At 47.9% G+C, this 17,388-nt stretch overlaps 1 protein-coding gene across 1 annotated transcript; it reads right to left on the bottom strand.

Moving 5' to 3' along the window:
- Positions 1 to 8,948: 8,948 nt before the first annotated feature.
- On the bottom strand, positions 8,949 to 10,843 carry LOC131410173 (transmembrane protein 272-like). Its single transcript, XM_058548111.1, has one exon. It carries the CDS (start codon positions 10,714 to 10,716, stop codon positions 10,390 to 10,392), a length of 327 nt encoding a protein of 108 aa, XP_058404094.1. The 5' UTR covers positions 10,717 to 10,843; the 3' UTR covers positions 8,949 to 10,389.
- Between the last annotated feature and the right edge of the window lie 6,545 nt (positions 10,844 to 17,388).

Genomic DNA, 17,388 nt, shown 5'->3' with positions numbered 1-17,388 from the left:
AGGAAAGTAGGATAAGGCAGGGGGTGGGGAAGATCTCTGAGGCTGATCCCTGTTATTCCCCAGTGTAGATCATGCACAGGTCCTGATCCTGTCTGTGCTCGGATTAAGGAACTGGTCTCTTCTGTAACAAGAAGGGGGTGGGGGCTCCCAGCCTGAATCACAAAAGGCTTATAAAAAAACCCAAGGCGACTGTTTTCTGGGGTTCACACTAACGGAGGGGAGAAGCAGCCCAGGGAGGGCGTGGAGACAATAACACACCCACACAGTCACCATCGGGAAAGTGGACCCCATTTAGAAACACCTTTCCGGTGGCCTCCCCACCAGATGCCCACCAGCTTTTACAGACTGGCTCTCCCAGGGGCTGTCTGTTGCCCACCTGAACTCACACCCTAAAGAGCAAATCCATTTGATTTTCGGGTTCCCTTCCTTTCCCAGGAAACCAATCACAGTGGGGTCTCCGGTAAGAGCTTTGGCACTGGGGAGCCGGGGTGGGAGAGAGCTCTGTTTACAGTGAAGACCCTTTGGTGCCTTTGAATTGTGTGCGATGTGCATGAATTAGTACTTATTCAAATAAAAAACAAGCAAAGGTCCGCCTTCTTTCCCTAGCATTGTTCACCTTCCAAGAACTAGACGTATTGGTGAGATGGGTCAAGTGTGGGGCAGTCGTGAAGCCCGGGAGGTCAGTTTCCATGTAACAGAGTGATTAAGGAAATGCCTTCCCACAGCCAGGGCTTGTGGTGGTCTTCAACTCTCATGCAGTCTGTTTCTAGGGCGCTTGTTTCATGGCAAGCAGGTTCCCCTGGGAGCCAAAGCAGTAGTGGGGCTCAGGGGTGGAGTCGAATGAGAGCCTGGAGGTTGCTCGGAGAGGTGGTTGTAGCCCACCCTCACCAATGCTCCCGGGACCCCCTGGTTCCCACTGCTGGCTCGGGAGAAGGGCCACCAATGAGGCTGGGAGAGGGCCAAGGACGCAGAGAGGCAAGAACTGGGATGGAGAGTCAGAAGACGCTCGTTCAGCTCTGACACCTCTTCAGAGGAGTCTCTTCACCTCTCTGAGCCTCCGTTTCCCCTCTACACTGCAGTGTGACTGTCCAGTCCTCACAGCAGAGTAGTGAGGATGAAATAAAGGACCTTTTCTCTTACATAACGAATACTTACACTCCACTTGCTATGGGCCAAGCACTGTAAGCTCATTTCAAACGAGGAGATTGAGGCACAGAGAATTTCAATGGCATGTCCAAGATCACACTGGAATCTAAAAAGTAGCAGAGCCAGGATTCGAACCTGGCAATCTGGGTCCAGACTCCACACACTTAACTCCTTTTCTGTAAGGATGGGACACTTCTCATGGTGACGTCTCTTCAATTTCTTCTTTTAGTCACTTCTGTGGGGCTGGAAACTTCTGCTACCATCTTGTGTGCCTTTTTGGTTGGTTGATTGGTTCCTGTGTTCTACTGGGTGGCTTATAGTTCCTACAGTTCCCTCTACCAGCGTTCCTCACTCCCCCAAGCCAGAGGCACTCTGAGACAGAAGGTGGGGCACTAAGACTTGCAGTCAACTAAGAGTGCGATTGGGTTTTGAGCCTATGAGCATGCGTGCCCTTACATACGCATAGAATGACCAAATGACCCTGCACTTGCTGGCTATTTAATACGGGGCCATTCCATCATTCTGGGGAGGCTTGGAAGGACTGAGGAATAGGCTATTTTATTTTTAATTGTGGTAAAGTATACATAACATAAAATTTACCATCTTAACCATTTTTAAGTGTACAGGTCAGTGGTATTAAGTACATTCATATTGTCGTGCAACCATCACCACCATCCATCTCCAGAACTTTTCATCTTACAAAACCGAAAGTCTGTACCCATTAAACATTAACTTCCCAGTCTCCCCTCCCTCCAGCCCCTGGCAACTGCCATTCTGCTTTCTGTCTCTGAATTGGACTACTCTAGGTACCTCCTATTAGTGGAATCATATAGTATTCATTCTTTTGTGACTGATTTACTTCACTTAGCCTAATGTCTTCAAGGTTCGTCCATGTTGTAGCATGTGTCAGAATTTCCTTCCTTCTTAAGGCTGAATAATAGTCCCATAGTATGTATAGACCACATTTGGTTTATCCAGTCATCTGTTGACGGACATTTGTGTTGCTTCCACCTTTTGCCTATTGTGAATAAGGCTGCTGTGAATTTTGGTGTACAAATAACTTTTCAAGACCCTGCTTTCAATTCTTTTGAGTGTATAACCAGAAATAGAATTGCTGGATCATATGGCAATTGTATTTTTAATTTTTTTTTTTTTGAGGAAGATTAGCCATGAGCTAACATCTGTTGCCAATCCTCCTCTTTTTGCTGAGGAAGATTGGCCCTGGGCTAACATCTGTGCCCATCTCCCTCTGTTTTATATGTGGCATGGCTTGATGAGTGGTGCATAGGACCGCACCCAGGATCTGAACCTGCAAACCCAGGGCTGCCGAAGGGGAACGTGTGAACTTAACCACAATGTCACTGGGCCAGGTCCATATTTTTAATTTTTTTAGGAATCTCCATACTGTTTTCTATAGCAGCTGCAACATTTGACATTTCCACCACAGTGCACAAGGGTTCCAAATTCTCCACATCCACTTGTTATTTTCTGGGTGTTTTGATAATAGCCATCCTACTGGATGAGAGGTGGTATCTCGCTGTGGTACATTATTATTATTTTTTGTTATGTATCTTTCAATACATTTGATCATATCTGTGATATCCAGGTGCTGCCCCCATCTTGTATTCGTTGCCTAGTATATTTTAATTATACACACGCTCTCACACACACACAATATTGAAAGGGTAGTTTGCTCCTTAGGTATGTGGTTTCGTGGAAGGGCATAAAATAGAACCTAATCAACTTCTCTCCTCTCACCAGCTTTAATCCACTATTGGGGACAGTTGAGTTTCCCTCAGGTGAGTCACACGGCCTTAATCCAAAAGGCTCTGCAACTAATTGCACAGGGAGCTTTGGTTCAGTCATGCTCATTTCGTTTGGCACAGGAGGGGGGAAATGACAACTGTTTTCTCAAACTGAGCTCTCAGTTGTTCATTTGGCAAAATAAAATTTCAAAATACTGGTTTTTCCATTTTGATTCGCAGAAATGACAGACCATGCCAGTTACAGAAAATGTGCCTATTTAAATGTCTTACTTACGAATATCGGTCATTTTTTAAGCAGACCTCTTTGCACTGATAATGGAAAGTTCATGATATATGAAGTAGAAAAAAAACAGTTGCAGAATAATCTGATGTAATTTATGGAAAAAGCACCTATATTTATGCTTAAATAGACATGTTCTGAAAGGATTACTGCTGGTTCCCTTTCTGGAGACTGGGACTGCGAGTCGAGGTAGGCTTTGAAATCTTTTATGTTTTACTTTATACCCTTTGACACTACTTGAATTTTTAGCCATAAGCATGTATCACTTTTATAATAAAAATAAAGTTTTAAAACAGTCATTTTAGGAAAATAAAAGGGCTTATAAAAGGGAATATACTACTGATTTATCTCCTGCCTCCAGCTGTGGAGAAATAGCCCGGTTCTGGGTCAGGTTTCGTGGAGGCTGAGCCAGAGGTGGAGCTTCACCTGAGTGATCTCAGGAGAACCCGAATGCAGGGAGGGGAAGAAGGGCAGGAGAAAGGAAGGGGCGGGCAAAGGATGTGGCTTCTGATGAAGTCTGGCCTGATGCCTCCGAAGCTCTGGGGCATAAAGGACAGCAGAGCTTGCCCTGCCCTGAAGCAGGGGGTTGGGGTTTTCCTCCCTCTTCCCCCACTCAGTCCTTAGCAGAGAGGGGGATGGGGAGGGGGAGGGGGAGGGGGAGGGGAAGAGAGTTGTGTGTTCCTGGCGAATTGGTTCTAACTCAACCGAGGGCGGGCCTCTGGGACAGGCTGCAGGTGTGAGCCATTAGCTGCAGCACCTGTGGCCGCCAGGGTGGGCCTGCTGGGCTGACACAAGGGATCTAGGGGAATCTGGGCTACCACCTCTTTCCCCGGTGAACTGGGAACTGAACTGAAACTGGCTTTCTTGGAAGCAAAATCACAGACCGTAAACTAATTTGTGAAATGTCTTTTTTTTTTTTTTGGCTATGGAAAAGTACAGGCTACAGGACATTTTAAAGGCTGAAATATGCAAATGAAGAAATAAAGAGTAAAAAAATAGGTTTGGAAGAATCCAATCAGATGGCACGATTTTTGCAATCATGGGGAAAATCAATTGAAGGCTGGAGGAGCTCAGAGCTGCCGACCAGGGGCAGAGCGGTTCAAGAAAGAGACAGTGAATGTTTGAACCTGGGTATTGATGGCTGTGGAGGGGGCATTCTTTTTTTTGGAAACTTCATGGACAATGTATATCTTATCATTGATTCTATCTCCCTTGCTGCTTGAGTTGTTGAGAAAATTCAAAGCCAGATTTGAAACCAGCACTAAGTACCTCAAGGAATATGGCCAATTACTAAAGGCAGGGGTTGATCTTGGAGGGTGTATTGTAAGGCCTACAATTTCATGGGCAGCCTTGACATCTTTGAGCTTCACAGATGCCCAAAAGCCTAACCATGAATTCCCTCGCTGTCACAAGACGTGACCCCTACCCAGCAGGAAAGGCGGCCCACCTGGCTAGTTCCTCTATTAGTCTGACTGGCTGCCCACACTCAGTCCTCAACCTAATGGGTCTTCTCACCTCCCTGCCAGCTGGAGACATTGTTCAAACAAGCCAATCACATCGTCCCACAAGAACCAGAGGTCACCCTACCCTCTTTTTGTTTTTTTTATAATTTTATTTATTTATTTTTCCCCCAAAGCCCCAGTAGATAGTTGTATGTCATAGCTGCACATCCTTCCAGTCGCTGTACATGGGACGCGGCCTCAGCATGGCGGTAGAAGCGGCGCGTCGGTGCGCGCTCAGGGTTCCGAACCCGGGCCGCCAGCAGCGGAGTGCGCGCACTTAACCGCTAAGCCACGGGGCCGGCCCCACCCTACCCTCTTATTACTACAAAGCATGACCCCTCACAGCTCTGGTTGTTCAGTCTCATCCCCCGTGTAACCTCCATGTGGCCCTGCATAGCCTCCCCCCCGGCTGTGAGTGTATGTGACTAATAAACTGCTGTCAATCTCGTCTGTTCAATGTCAGATGTGGTGTGTTTGGCTATACTATTTAGGGCAGGGGACCCTCCCTCACCAACAGGGTGAATAGCAGGCAGTCAGGACAGAGGGACATTTTGAGTCACGAGACTTTTTAGGAGCCTGATTAGAACTTGCCATATGTGCAAACCCTTAATACCACACCCGGCATGGTACAAGCAGAAAGTACAAGCTGCCTTTTCTTTGCCTGTGAAGTGGAGTTTTACCTCCATACAATGCAGTAAGCAAGTTTTAAACTTTAAAAGCTAACTGATGGGCCGGCCCGGTGGCCCAAGCGGTTAAGTGCGCGCGCTCCGCTGCGGCGGCCTGGGGTTCGCTGATTCGGATCCCGGGCGTGCACCAATGCACCGTTTGTCAAGCCATGCTGTGGCGGTGTCCCATATAAAGTAGAGGGAGATGGGCACGGATGTTAGCCCAGGGCCAGTGTTCCTCAGCAAAAAGAGGAGGATTGGCAGATGTTAGCTCAGGGCTGATCTTCCTCACAAAAAATAAAAAAATAAAAGCTAACTGATCCAACAAAGGAAATGTTCTAGAGAAAACAATAGAAGATGTATTTGAAAAACACCCACCTCCTATTTCACTTCTGCTAGCAATAGCAGAATGCTGTCTCCCAAGATAATTTGGCTGCTATGATACCAGGTGGACCTGAAGAGCGAACTACTGAAATTTGATTTCTATGAAAGGGAAATTTGTTTTCTTCCTAGTTCCACACTCACAAAAAGAGAAATTACCTCTAGAATCAGTACGAAGGATTTTCTGTTAATTCATTTTTCTAGAATCTCCATTACAAACTCATCTACCCACTTGAGGATTATGAGTTTGATGGGGCAAGATTTGCCTAGAACAGGCCCCTGGTGGTTGTCGGCTTCTTTGTACAAAGTCTGAACCCATGGTAATCCCACTGGAAGAAAGAAGTAGTGAAGTGTCCCAAGGCCTGGGGGATTATTCAGGGAAGGCACGAAGGAACAAATTGTACCAAGTTTATTTCATTAACAATGAAAAATGCCCACAAGGAAATGAAGCACGATTCAGTTATACAAAAATGAAAGTTATTGACCACTTTGCCTCTTCTCCTGCTAAAACAGACAGAAATAACATGAAATACTGGAGGTAGTATCATATTGTCTCATGGTCACAACCCAGATGGGACAGTCTTGAGTCAGTCTGTGCCGCCTGTGTGGCCTGAAGGTACACGTGTGGTTCTCCGACCCGCCGAATCAGAATCAGTGGGGGCTGTGATTCTCCATTTTGAACAAACCCTTGGGTGGTTCTGATGGGTCACTGAGGTTTGAGAACCACTGGTGTGGCTGACCCCCGTGAAATGGTCCATTTTTACCACCTTCAACTGCCATCTCTGTAGATTCAGGCAAAAAATAGGAACAAGATGGTTTTTAGCATGATGCCCAACATAGCAAATAAAATTAAATGACTTCAATGTATAGTTGATCTTTGCTGTAGTCTTTTCTCAGATGGGAACAATTGATGATCCCTCCCAGCTATATGGATTTGTTCTTTGAGTTTTCATAACATCCAGAAAGTTCAGGTGTTACCATGTTCATTTCCTCAGAATACTATTACCTTACGACACAGGAGGTGGTCGTGTCCTTGGGTCAGTCTTGGCCAGGTGCTTCCAGTCTCCAAGTATGTGCAGCCCACTTAACAACAGTGTAGAATGTCTGCTCTCCAGGGCCCTGTCAGCGATTATAACCATGAGCTTCCTATGTGTATCTTCTATCAAAAGCCCAGATGAGGAAAATAATACTTACTGGGAATCACTTAAATCGTATGCAACCCATCACTTCCTAGACAATCTAGAAGTCGTCTCTCGTAAGCCAAACTTCAGAGAACTACAGTTGTGGACCATTTGCCTTGGCCTCAGAACTTGTATCCTGAAATATGCCTCATCATAACCATCTCACCATCCATTGAAGGAGGCCCTCATACATTATCATTCACAACCTGCTAGTGTGTTTGTCTAGCATGCTGAAGATGTCACCCACTGGATCACTCAGTGTCCCCTCTATGAATTGATGCACATGAACATGGTCTTTCAGACTTAACCCATGTTTCTCCAGAGGGGGCATATTTTTTACTCCATGGAAAATGTGCAACTCATAGCTGATCGTCATATTTTCTTTACTGCTTTGGTGGCAAGGAAACTCAAAGCCAACAATTTAGCCCAGGTTTTAGCAATTATTTAGGATCTATGACCAATACTCTCCATTGTAATTGGGAAGGGGGGACATATGAGAATGAGGACACTTCTTCCTCACTCCCTCTGGGGTGAGAATCTAATGTGGGTGTAGGGGAAAAAATGAAAGAACCTCTGCTTTCTAACCATCATAGTTTTTCCTATAGTTCTATTTTTAGAACTGTATTTCTAAAATATTTCTATGTATTTTCCTTTTATTTTACTGTATTGAATATAATATTCAAAGACCCTCCAAATTTGTTGTGAAATAAGATATAAATAGAGAGAGGAAGGAAGGAAGGAAATAAATCCTTCCACCAAGCCATTTCTGGGAAAAGGAATATTTTACCACTTTCACAGGCATATTTGATAAGTCATCATCTACACCAAGATACAGATTTCTGCAACACTCCAGAGATATTCATGCCTGTCAGAAACTGGGAATCTCAACATCTGAGACCCGGCTACTGATGCACCCAAAGCACTAGCCAATATCGACAAGCTGCTAACAGCCATTTTTATGCCCAGGATTTTTTCACAACTCTTTCCACCTTTGCCAAGGCCCCAGCAACAAAACTCAGAAGCACTCGTGTGGGAGGAGGGCAGGGTCCTTCGGCTCAGGTCTTCGGTGCCCATAGATGAGGAAGAGTCAGTGATGTGCTCCCTCAGGTGGAGAGGAGGCAGATGTGCATCTTCTCCTCATATTCTCTCTGTGGCCAGACTCCTCCGTGTAAGTCCCTCATGAGGCCACCAGCAAAGCATCTTAGTGTCACTGTGAGGGGAGGACAGTGCTGAGATGTGAGTGGGAGAACCTCCATTTGCTTGGTCCCCAGAACCCCGGAGTCACCGCATGGGACTGTATGGGCGGAGTTGTCGATCATGGCACAGGTCTTGGCCCCTCCCCTCCCATGCCCCAGGCCGGCATGTCTCTTGCATCCCTGTGCTCTTTCTTGTTGAGTCTCAGTGCAGCTTCAGAGTCATTCCCAACACAATTACAGCTGTGACTGCAGCTAGCAGGAGAGAACAGAGCTGTTTGCCATCCTAGGCTACAGTGTGCCTGGGCCCGCGGTGCAGTCCCTGTGCACCAGGGGGCACCTGCCTCTGCGGAGGGGGATCAGGCCATTGTCCTCCACGAATACAGAGTCTGGTTTTTCCCTAGCTATATGGGCTTGGCTTACTTTTTCAGGCTGGAGCCTGGACATTCTTTTCAAGTCTCCTGCTCAGGAATTAGTGTCAGGGACGTTAAAGGAAGTGCTAGTTAATGTGTGGCCTGGACTGAGCTTAGAAATGGGTTCTGTTGGCTTTCAGCTGTGTTCATTTGTGTCCAAACATTAGCTTAGTGACTGGGTGTGACTGACGGGTCATCTCGGGGGAAAGCAGGGTAGGAGGGGGCGCCCATGGAACACCTTGCCTGCCCCAGCGTCTGAGCCTACAGATTCTCCTGGGCCCCCAGCACAGACAGGGCCACATGGGGCACAATGAGAACGGCATTGGACATCACAGATGAGGGCAGGACCTGCAAGTTGCACACCCTCTGATCTTCTACCATGGCTCAAGTGAAAATGAAACCAGAAAGTGCCCAAAGGGACAGGGCAGAATAGGGGCTTTCCCCCCTCTGCCCACCAGAGGACGCAGCCAGCACCATCTTGTTACCTGGGAAGAAACCAGGGCCAAACGTGATTCTAGGTGACAGATGCCCAGAGAGTGCCTTCAAACTCAATAGGAACTCTCCATGGGACTCACTGGTCCTTTTCTCTTAAAGCCACAGAGAGGAGTGAGCCTCTCGGTTTGAGCTGACACTTCTGATAAAGGGAGATGCCACTCGGCATCGATGACCGCTTGGGTTGGTTTGTGCATGTGGCTGAGATAGAAGCACAATTAAGCAGGTGCCACGCTCCCCCTGGGCACTGCCCCTAGAAACACACATGACAGAGTCTTCACCTAAAACTCTAAAGCATGGGGGCTCCCCCACGAGGGCTGACACACTGACAGGGTGCCCCAGCTCCCAGGAACTTCCTCTCACAACAGCAGTGAGAGAGGATGTTAGTGGTCGCTGTTGGGTGTCATCCTGGCCCTCCAGACAAATTGGTTGACAAAAGGCTTCCAAACCCTAACCTGGCATTAAGTAGATTTACTACTGTGCAATATTTAAACTCAGAGACCAAAAAGCATCTACATTAACGACACGCGTGCAACCCGGCCAAAAAAACACAAAACTGGTTTATGCCATCAGCAAATCACAGAGATGTACACAGATAACCAGGGAAAGAAGCAGACTCGAGGCCAAGCAAAGAATTTGCAGTGGCACCACACACAGCCCACTGTGAAAGAGTGGCTGCTCTCTGTGACACTAGGCTAGAGGGCCAGCCCAGAGCCGCCATGTGGAATCTGCTTCCTTGATCTTGGCAGATTCTATAGTCCTCTTTAGGATGCCCTTACCTGTCAGATCAAACCCATCTGATGATTTGGGAGTGGAAAAGAGTACTCCTTAACTTTCCTAAAAGGCAGCTGGAGTCATTAAGTAAGAGCACCTTTCTCCTTTTCATACCAAAAGCCATCATAGCAAGTAAAGTCTTATTTAAAGTCCATGCTCTTTCTGTAACTTCAAGGTGCCCCTGGATGACAACATAGCAGTAGCAACAGTAACAACAACAAACCTTGCTCTTGTAACAATCATTGGAATTGCACTGTGATTTGAAAAGGTCACCCATTCTTTGCCTCCCTTACCACATCCCCTCAAAAAAAAAAAATCCCTTGAAAACTCTTACGAGTTCAAAATTCCCCCTCTGAAAGTCAAGAGTTTTAGTCTGCTAGAATACTTGGCACATTTTGGTGGTTTCTTAAATGCCTGCAGGGAAGGTTTTATTGCCTTTACAGCATGCTCTTCTCCTGCAACAATGTGCGTGTGCGTGTGTGTGTGGGTATATGTCCATGTGTCTGTGTGTGCATACTTGTGTGCATGTGCATGCATGTGTCCGTGTGTGTACCTGTGTGCATGTGTGTGTGCGTGTGTGCTGGAGGTGGTGGTTCTCAGTCTTCATCAACAACAGATCTCCACCTGAACCAGACGTAGATACAACCACTGCACAGGACGAGTAAGACTAGCACGATGTGGCTGAGCACATGGACCCCTACAGCGAAGAGGTACAGGATTTTGTCACAGTAATCCCGAGGCTGCTGGAAAGGTGGAATAAAATCAGGCAGGTGAACAGAAAAGAGCCAGTAGTTCCCCAGGATGAAGCAGAGGAAGAGGAAGAAGCTGAGGATGAGGAGGATATAATGCGCATTCTGCCTCCAGGGGTACTCATCATCGCGGGTAGCCGCAATCACCACAGCCTTGGACAGAAGCCGCCTCATCCTGGCGGAGTCGTACAGCGGGAGGGACACCTGGGTTGTGGTAGGAAGTGAGGGGTCAGAGGGCAGAGCAGCAAAGGAGAGGGAGGAGAGGGGATAGAAGGTAGCGGAGAAACGGAGAGAGAGGGAAATTTATGAGGAAAAGTGCATACACTGGAGTTGGAAACGCTGCCAAGGAGTGAAATTAATTTTGAGGAATTAGAACTGGCAAGAATGAAGTCGTCACTCCTTAGTCAGCATCCTCGGTGGCATTTTCCTTTTAGATGTGTGAGTTGCTTTGGACAGAGATTTAAGAGATTAGTTGACTGAAATTCATCTCTGCACCCAGAGTTTCCCAGTTGCTCTGGTTCCCTTCCTCAGCCTTAAGCTCAGTTTCTTGGCCTCCCTGGCTCCCATGACCTGCTCCTCCTCTTCCCACGACCACACTCTGGATGTGGTCCTCAGCTAGAAGTACCTTCCTCCTCCCCCCACTATCTCACTGCTGGTGCCTGCCTGCCCAGCTTTCTCATTCCCGCACTCCCTCGGCACCATGCAACCTCACAGAGACTTCTGGTCCTTTATTCCTTCCATTTTCTCCCAGGCACCCAGGCACGCTCATTCTCTACCTCTCCCTCCACCTGTCCTGGACCTCATGGTTACTTATCTGTATTATTCTCTCCCAGCTCCCTCGATCTGATCCCTTGCATTTCTGTCCTTCCACTAAACCCTCCCAGCAAAACTCCAAACCCAGGTCAACACCAGCATCTGCCTTCGTGCTCCCACTGGCTCCCACTGGCTGCCATCATCACAGGTGGGCACCATGACAAAGTCAAGTCTCCAGCTGCAGTTGGACTCCCAGAATTGCCCATCAGTTCTTTTCCTGGTTGTCGAGTAGTTCTCTCACTCTCTGAAAAGACCACTCCAAACCTTTATCACTGTCCAGTGCCCTCTGACCCTTCTCCTCCTTTGCCTCCTAATTCATTTAGCAAACAGACTCACAGGAGTGCATTTTCCTTGGCTTCCTATTCCCCTCTCTACAGTTCTTTCCTACGACCCATACTCACCTTTGATCTTCTTTCTGTTGGATTCAGAATGTGAGGGAACCTCATCTCCATCCACCTCTCCCAGACTCTTGTGACTTCAGCTAGCTCCTCTCTCTCCTCCCTGTCCCACCTCCCTTCTGTACTGGTTCTTCCTCTTGGCCAATGAACCTTCTCCAGTACTTCCCCAACACAGAATCCTGGATCCTCCCCTGATTACCACCCATGCTTCCTCCTCTGAGGCTCTCCACCCTTCGTGAAGGCAGCTGCAAATCCTGTCTTCTCCCCACACTGTCCCATAAAACTGCTCTCCCTTAGACGCCGATCAACTCCCTATGCCCAATTTCAGAGTGTGCTCCGCACACTCAGTCCACAGCGTGTTTCTGCCTCATTTTCCTGGTTCTCCTTGTTCCCTTTCAGATGCTCCTTTTTTTTAAGCTATCACTTTTTCAGTACCCACTTTGTATCAGACACCCTTATTAACTGAATTGCACCCCCTCCAAATTCACATGTTGAAGCCCTGACCCTCAGTGGGACTGTATTTGGAGATAGGAGGTAATTAAGGTTTAATGAGGTTCATAAGGGTGGGGCCCTGTCCTTATAAGCAGAGGAAGAGAGCTTGCTCTCTCTCTCTTTCCGCACACAGGAAAGTCCATGTGAGGACACAGTGAGAAGGTGGCAGTCTACAAGCCAGGAAGAGAGTCCTCACCATGAACCGAATCTGCTGGCACCTCGATCTTGGACCTCTAGCCTCCAGAACTGTGAGAAAATGAATGTCTGTTGTTTAAGCCACCCAGTCTGTGACATCTTCTTACGGCAGGAAGCCCTGACTAATACAGACACTAAGTGCTTTTAGGCATGTTGTCTTATTTAAGACAACCTTATGGAATGCACATTACTTTCCTTACTTTAGAAACAAAGGAATTGAGGACCAGTGGGGTTAAGGAGCTTGGCCAAGGTCACATGTGTGAAAAGTAGAAGAGCCAGAGTGTAACACTAGGGCTGTCTTCAGCCAGTGCTGGCATCTTTCCCTCCAAACCATTCTGTGTCTCTGCCTCTTCCATTGGCTTTCCTCCATGGTGACCCTCAAACATGGCCCAGACCCCATCCTCAGCTGCGATGTTCTCACTCTGCATGATCCCTGAGTGACCCCACCCACCTACAGGCTGATGGCACCCAAGTCTGCAGCTCCCTTCCAGAACTTTCCCCCAAACTTCAGACTCATGTGAATTCAACTGGGCAGTTCCACTGAGTATCCTCAGGCCCTCAGGCTCAGTATGTTGGAAACAGAACTCATCATCTTCCATATTCCTCTCATTGGATGACATTGTCCAGCCAGCGACCTGGGAAGCTCCCTGCTCCTTACCCTGTGTACCCATCCATGTCCACCATGCTGGTTGTACCTCCAGTAATTCTCCCTCCACTGGAATGGAAGGGCAGGGTCCAGCTTTGTTTGGCTCACCACTGTACACCCGGCCCAGCACGTGTGGGGAGTAGCCCATTAAAGAAGCCCTGTGCTTGATGTTCCAGCAATGGAGCTGCTTCCCATCTCCCTGCACGGACTGTGTGCTCCTTCTCTCTGAGGCCAATGCTCATGCTGTCCTCTCTGCCTGGAACCCCTCTGCTCCCCAACCTGACTCTTTCATAAGCATCCAGATAGAGATCACCTCCTCCAGGAAGGATTCCAGGACCTCGCTGTGCTGGATGAGGAATCTCTCTTCTGGGTTTTCATAGCTCTCTGTGTGTATCTCTACTATTTCCTTACCACACTCTATAGTAATTATGTTTATAAGCTTCTTGTTGAAGGGACTGGGGCTCCAGAAAAATAAGGACTAAAAATTGACCTTTGAACTTGGAAACATTGAGGGGCCATTGAGACCTCGAGGAGAGAAGCTTCAGCAGGGGTATAGGGGTGGAAGACCCACTGCAGAGAAGCAAAGAGAAGCTGAGGGGTGGGGAAGCCACTGTAGATAACTCTTTAGAAACATGAAAAAATAAATAAAAAAAGAAACCTGGCTGAGAAGGGAGAAGGGCACTCGGGAGGTATTTCTGTATGTGAAGAGGCACCACTGACAATGTTTGAGTAGAGAACTGAGGTAACTACTGAAGCCGAGGTGTGGTCCCTCCACAAGGGTCCAGGGGTGGAGGGCTGAGGGCAGGAGCCCCACGGCCCTCCTCTTGGCCCAGGGTGAGCATGTGTAAGTGTGTGTGCACACCCATGTGCTCACTCAGGTGTGTCACTTGTTGTCCCCGCCTACCTTTTGCTCTTCCAGACTCATACACTCGGGGTAGGAGTAAGTAATCGCTGGCATGGCCTGGGAAGTCTGCCTGATCAGCACAGAGTAAGCCTCAACTGAGGAACCCTCCCCTTCCCTCTCCTCGGTCACAACACATGGCTCACGCCTCAGGGAGGCCCTTTGCTCATTCTCTCTGACCCAGGGTTCCAGGCACTTTGCTCACTGGCTTCTCAACCCCCAACTCATTCCGTTTGCCCAGTCACCATGCTGCACAATTACCATCAGAAGCCAGGTTGGACAGACTTTCCCTTCTACTGTCCTAGCACGTTTCCACCATACATGACATTGTAACATTGACACCTGGTCTGGATGCTAGAGGACCTGGCAGCACACCCCTCCATCCTGTGAGGAATCCCCAGGAGACTTTCCTGCTACTCAAGGCCACTTCACAGGCCTGGTCGATTCCAGATCCCATGGGTCCTTTTCTCCCCTCCTCCACCACGCCTCCCTCAGCCTCCTCTTCTCTTCTCTTCTCTTGGATGTTTCCACCACTCGCCATCTCCAGGGATCTGGAATTCCCATGTGGGACCATGGGGTGAGAGTGTGTCTCTCCTATCCTTACACACCCATCAAGTCAGGAGCACAGACTCTTGTCCTTTGAGCAATACCCTTGCTAATTACTCCTAGGGGACAAAGACCATCTCACCCCTGGTGGATGGTTGCTGGCTCCATCCTGCCACCACTTTGAAACTCTGCTCCCATTTTATTACACAAAGGACCCCCATGCCCACCCAACCCTGACTGGCCTTGGATGCCTTTGTCTCAGGTGTCCCTTCTGAAAAGGCAACCATGGAAAAACCCAGGTCTTCTCTGCGCAGGAATCCCGGTTCCCCGTCTTCCTTTTGTCTAGCAACTTGGTCGTTAATGTCTTGAAAACCTAGCCTGTTTATCTGCCTGATTCCCAGGCTCCCCATCTCTCCTAAGGTCAACTTCATGGCACCCATAACCCCCTGGAGAGCTAGGCTTCAGAAAAAACCCTTTGATAACTGAGATTGGCGTGGGGAGAGATTTTGAGCCTGAGTGAAATGAAAGGGCAGGACAGAGCCAAGAGATATCGCAAATTTGGTTCCAAATCAGGGCAGAGAAGCTGGTGATGATATCAAGAGAGATGGAGAGCAGGACAGGGAAATTGGTGATAATATCGAGAGACATCCATTTCCTTCCTTGACATGCATCATATGGAGACAGGGAGCCCCTGCTCTGCCTTTGAGTGGATGATGATTTCAGGTTTGGACGTGTCACATTTAAAATTCTGGGTGGAAATGCAGGTGGTGGTGACCAGCAGGGAGGTGGGGTCAGAGCGTGGAGGTGAAGAGGGAAAGGTGAGGGCTCGTGATGCAGACCTGGGAGTTATGTGTGCAGAGGTAAGGGTGACACCAGGAATGGGTGTTGTGCAAAGGGAGGTCCCCGTGCTGGGTTAAATGCTTAATGCACATCGTCTCGACTAATTCTCCCAGCAAACCGAGACGAGAGGTGTTAAATGAATACGTGCACAGATGGCAGGGCCAAAACTGGAGCCATCAGGCCAAAACGTCAACGTGAGCCTCTCCAGGTGGTGGAATTTACAGGTGATTTTGATTTCTTCTTTGTGCTTATCCCTATTCTCTTATTTTCTACAGTGAAGAGTTATTACTTATGAGAAGATAACAAAACCTAAGTAAAAGTGGTTCATCCAATGCTTGGTCTGTATGACCTCATTTAATGCTCACACTAACCCAGGAGCCGTATATTATCATCCCCGTTTCGTGGATGAGGACGTTAAGGCTCAGAGAAGTTCAGTCACTTCTCCCAGGTCCACAGGGAGTAAAAGGATGAAATGGGTGTCAGTCCATACCTCTGACCACTGTCTACACCACACTACACTGATGCTTAAATCAGAGGATGTTAAGGCAAAGGGGTTCTTTCCTATGCTGGGAGGGTGCTCCCATTTGGTCTAAATGCCCCGGTTTTCCGGGAATAAGACTTGTAGCCTGGCTAGGAGGCAGAACATTTCTGTAAGAAGAGGAAAATGAGGGCTGAGAGGGGTCCAGAGAGCCACCTGCATAAAGCCAACTCATGGAGGGCTTTTTGGAAGAGGGGGCATACTCCAGACCCCTGTGAGCCGGGAGAGGTGGGAGGGATCTCCTTGGAGTGGGAGTGGGAGTGGCATGGCAAAGGCAAAGGGTTTGGGGAAGAGGAGAAAACCAGTTGGACTGGAGCAGGATGGCCAAGGGGGACTGTGAGGTCAGGCAGGCGTGTGTTGAACACCAGCTCTGCTGTTTACTCTGTGTAAACTCAAGAGAAGCAACCCGTAAGCCTCAGTTTCCTTATCTGTAAGCTGGAGCTGATGGTACAGCCCAGGTTTTGGTCGCTCAGCATCCGTTTCTGTTCCCAGCAGGGCCCCATTCCTTGGGGGATGTCCCCCACCCATCATATGCCCACGGGAGGATAAATCCTGGTGTCTGCCCTCCCTGGAGGTGCCTTCTCCACGCTGTTTCACACCAGGGGGCAGCAGGACACTCAAAGTCCACAGATCTGGCTCCCCTCCCAGGACTGGTTCATGGGCACAGGGATGCCAAGAGAGAGGAGCCAGCTGGGGTTCACTCTTTTCACTGCTGGCCCTGGAGAAACTGTAGGCAGGTCCCGCTACCCGGGCTCTCGGGAGCCACTTGGTTCCTTTCTCTTCCACCAACCTTTGAAATTGTGAGCTCTTCCAATAAATTACCTGTTGCGTTAGCCAGAGTTGATTTTTTTATTCCTTCCTGATACAAGTACCTGCCTCAAAGGGGTGTTGTGACGACTGAACGAGTTCAATCTGGGAGCAAAACCTGTAGTCCAGCGCCTGGCACACAGTAAGTGCTACTGAGTGGTGGCAATTCTCACTAAGCAGGGGGATACTGCAGATGAGGTGGAGTGTGAGGTGGGTAAATGGCCACTAAAGCAGTGTTTTTGAAACTTTCTTCTAACAGGGCCCTTGTAACAAATATTTTTTTTTACATATGTCCCTAAGTATTAGTACTTTTATTTATTCTTTTTCATTTAATTAAGATTTTAAAATTTAAGTGCATACATTTTTTATCTTTTGATCCCCTTTACCCATTTCTCCTATGCCTCATCCCCCGCCTCTGGCAACCACCAATCTGTTCTCTATATCTACGAGCTTGGTGTTTTTGTTTTGTTTGTTTTTAGATTCCACATATAAGAGAGATCATATGGTATTTGTCTTTCTCTGTCTGACTTATTTCACTTAGCATAATGCCCTTGAGGTCCATCTATGTTGTTGCAAACGGCAAGATTTCATTCTTTTTTATGGCTGAATAATATTCCATTATATACATGTATATTATATATATTACATATGGAGTATATATATTATATAT

Source organism: Diceros bicornis, chromosome 9 (assembly GCF_020826845.1).
Source record: "Diceros bicornis minor isolate mBicDic1 chromosome 9, mDicBic1.mat.cur, whole genome shotgun sequence".
NCBI lineage: Eukaryota > Metazoa > Chordata > Mammalia > Perissodactyla > Rhinocerotidae > Diceros > Diceros bicornis.
This window is presented reverse-complemented; position numbering and strand designations above follow the sequence as displayed.

Excerpts from the sequence above, each read along its gene's own strand:
- LOC131410173 (XM_058548111.1), bottom strand. The coding sequence starts at position 10,716 with ATGAGGCGGCTTCTGTCCAAGGCTGTGGTGATTGCGGCTACCCGCGAT.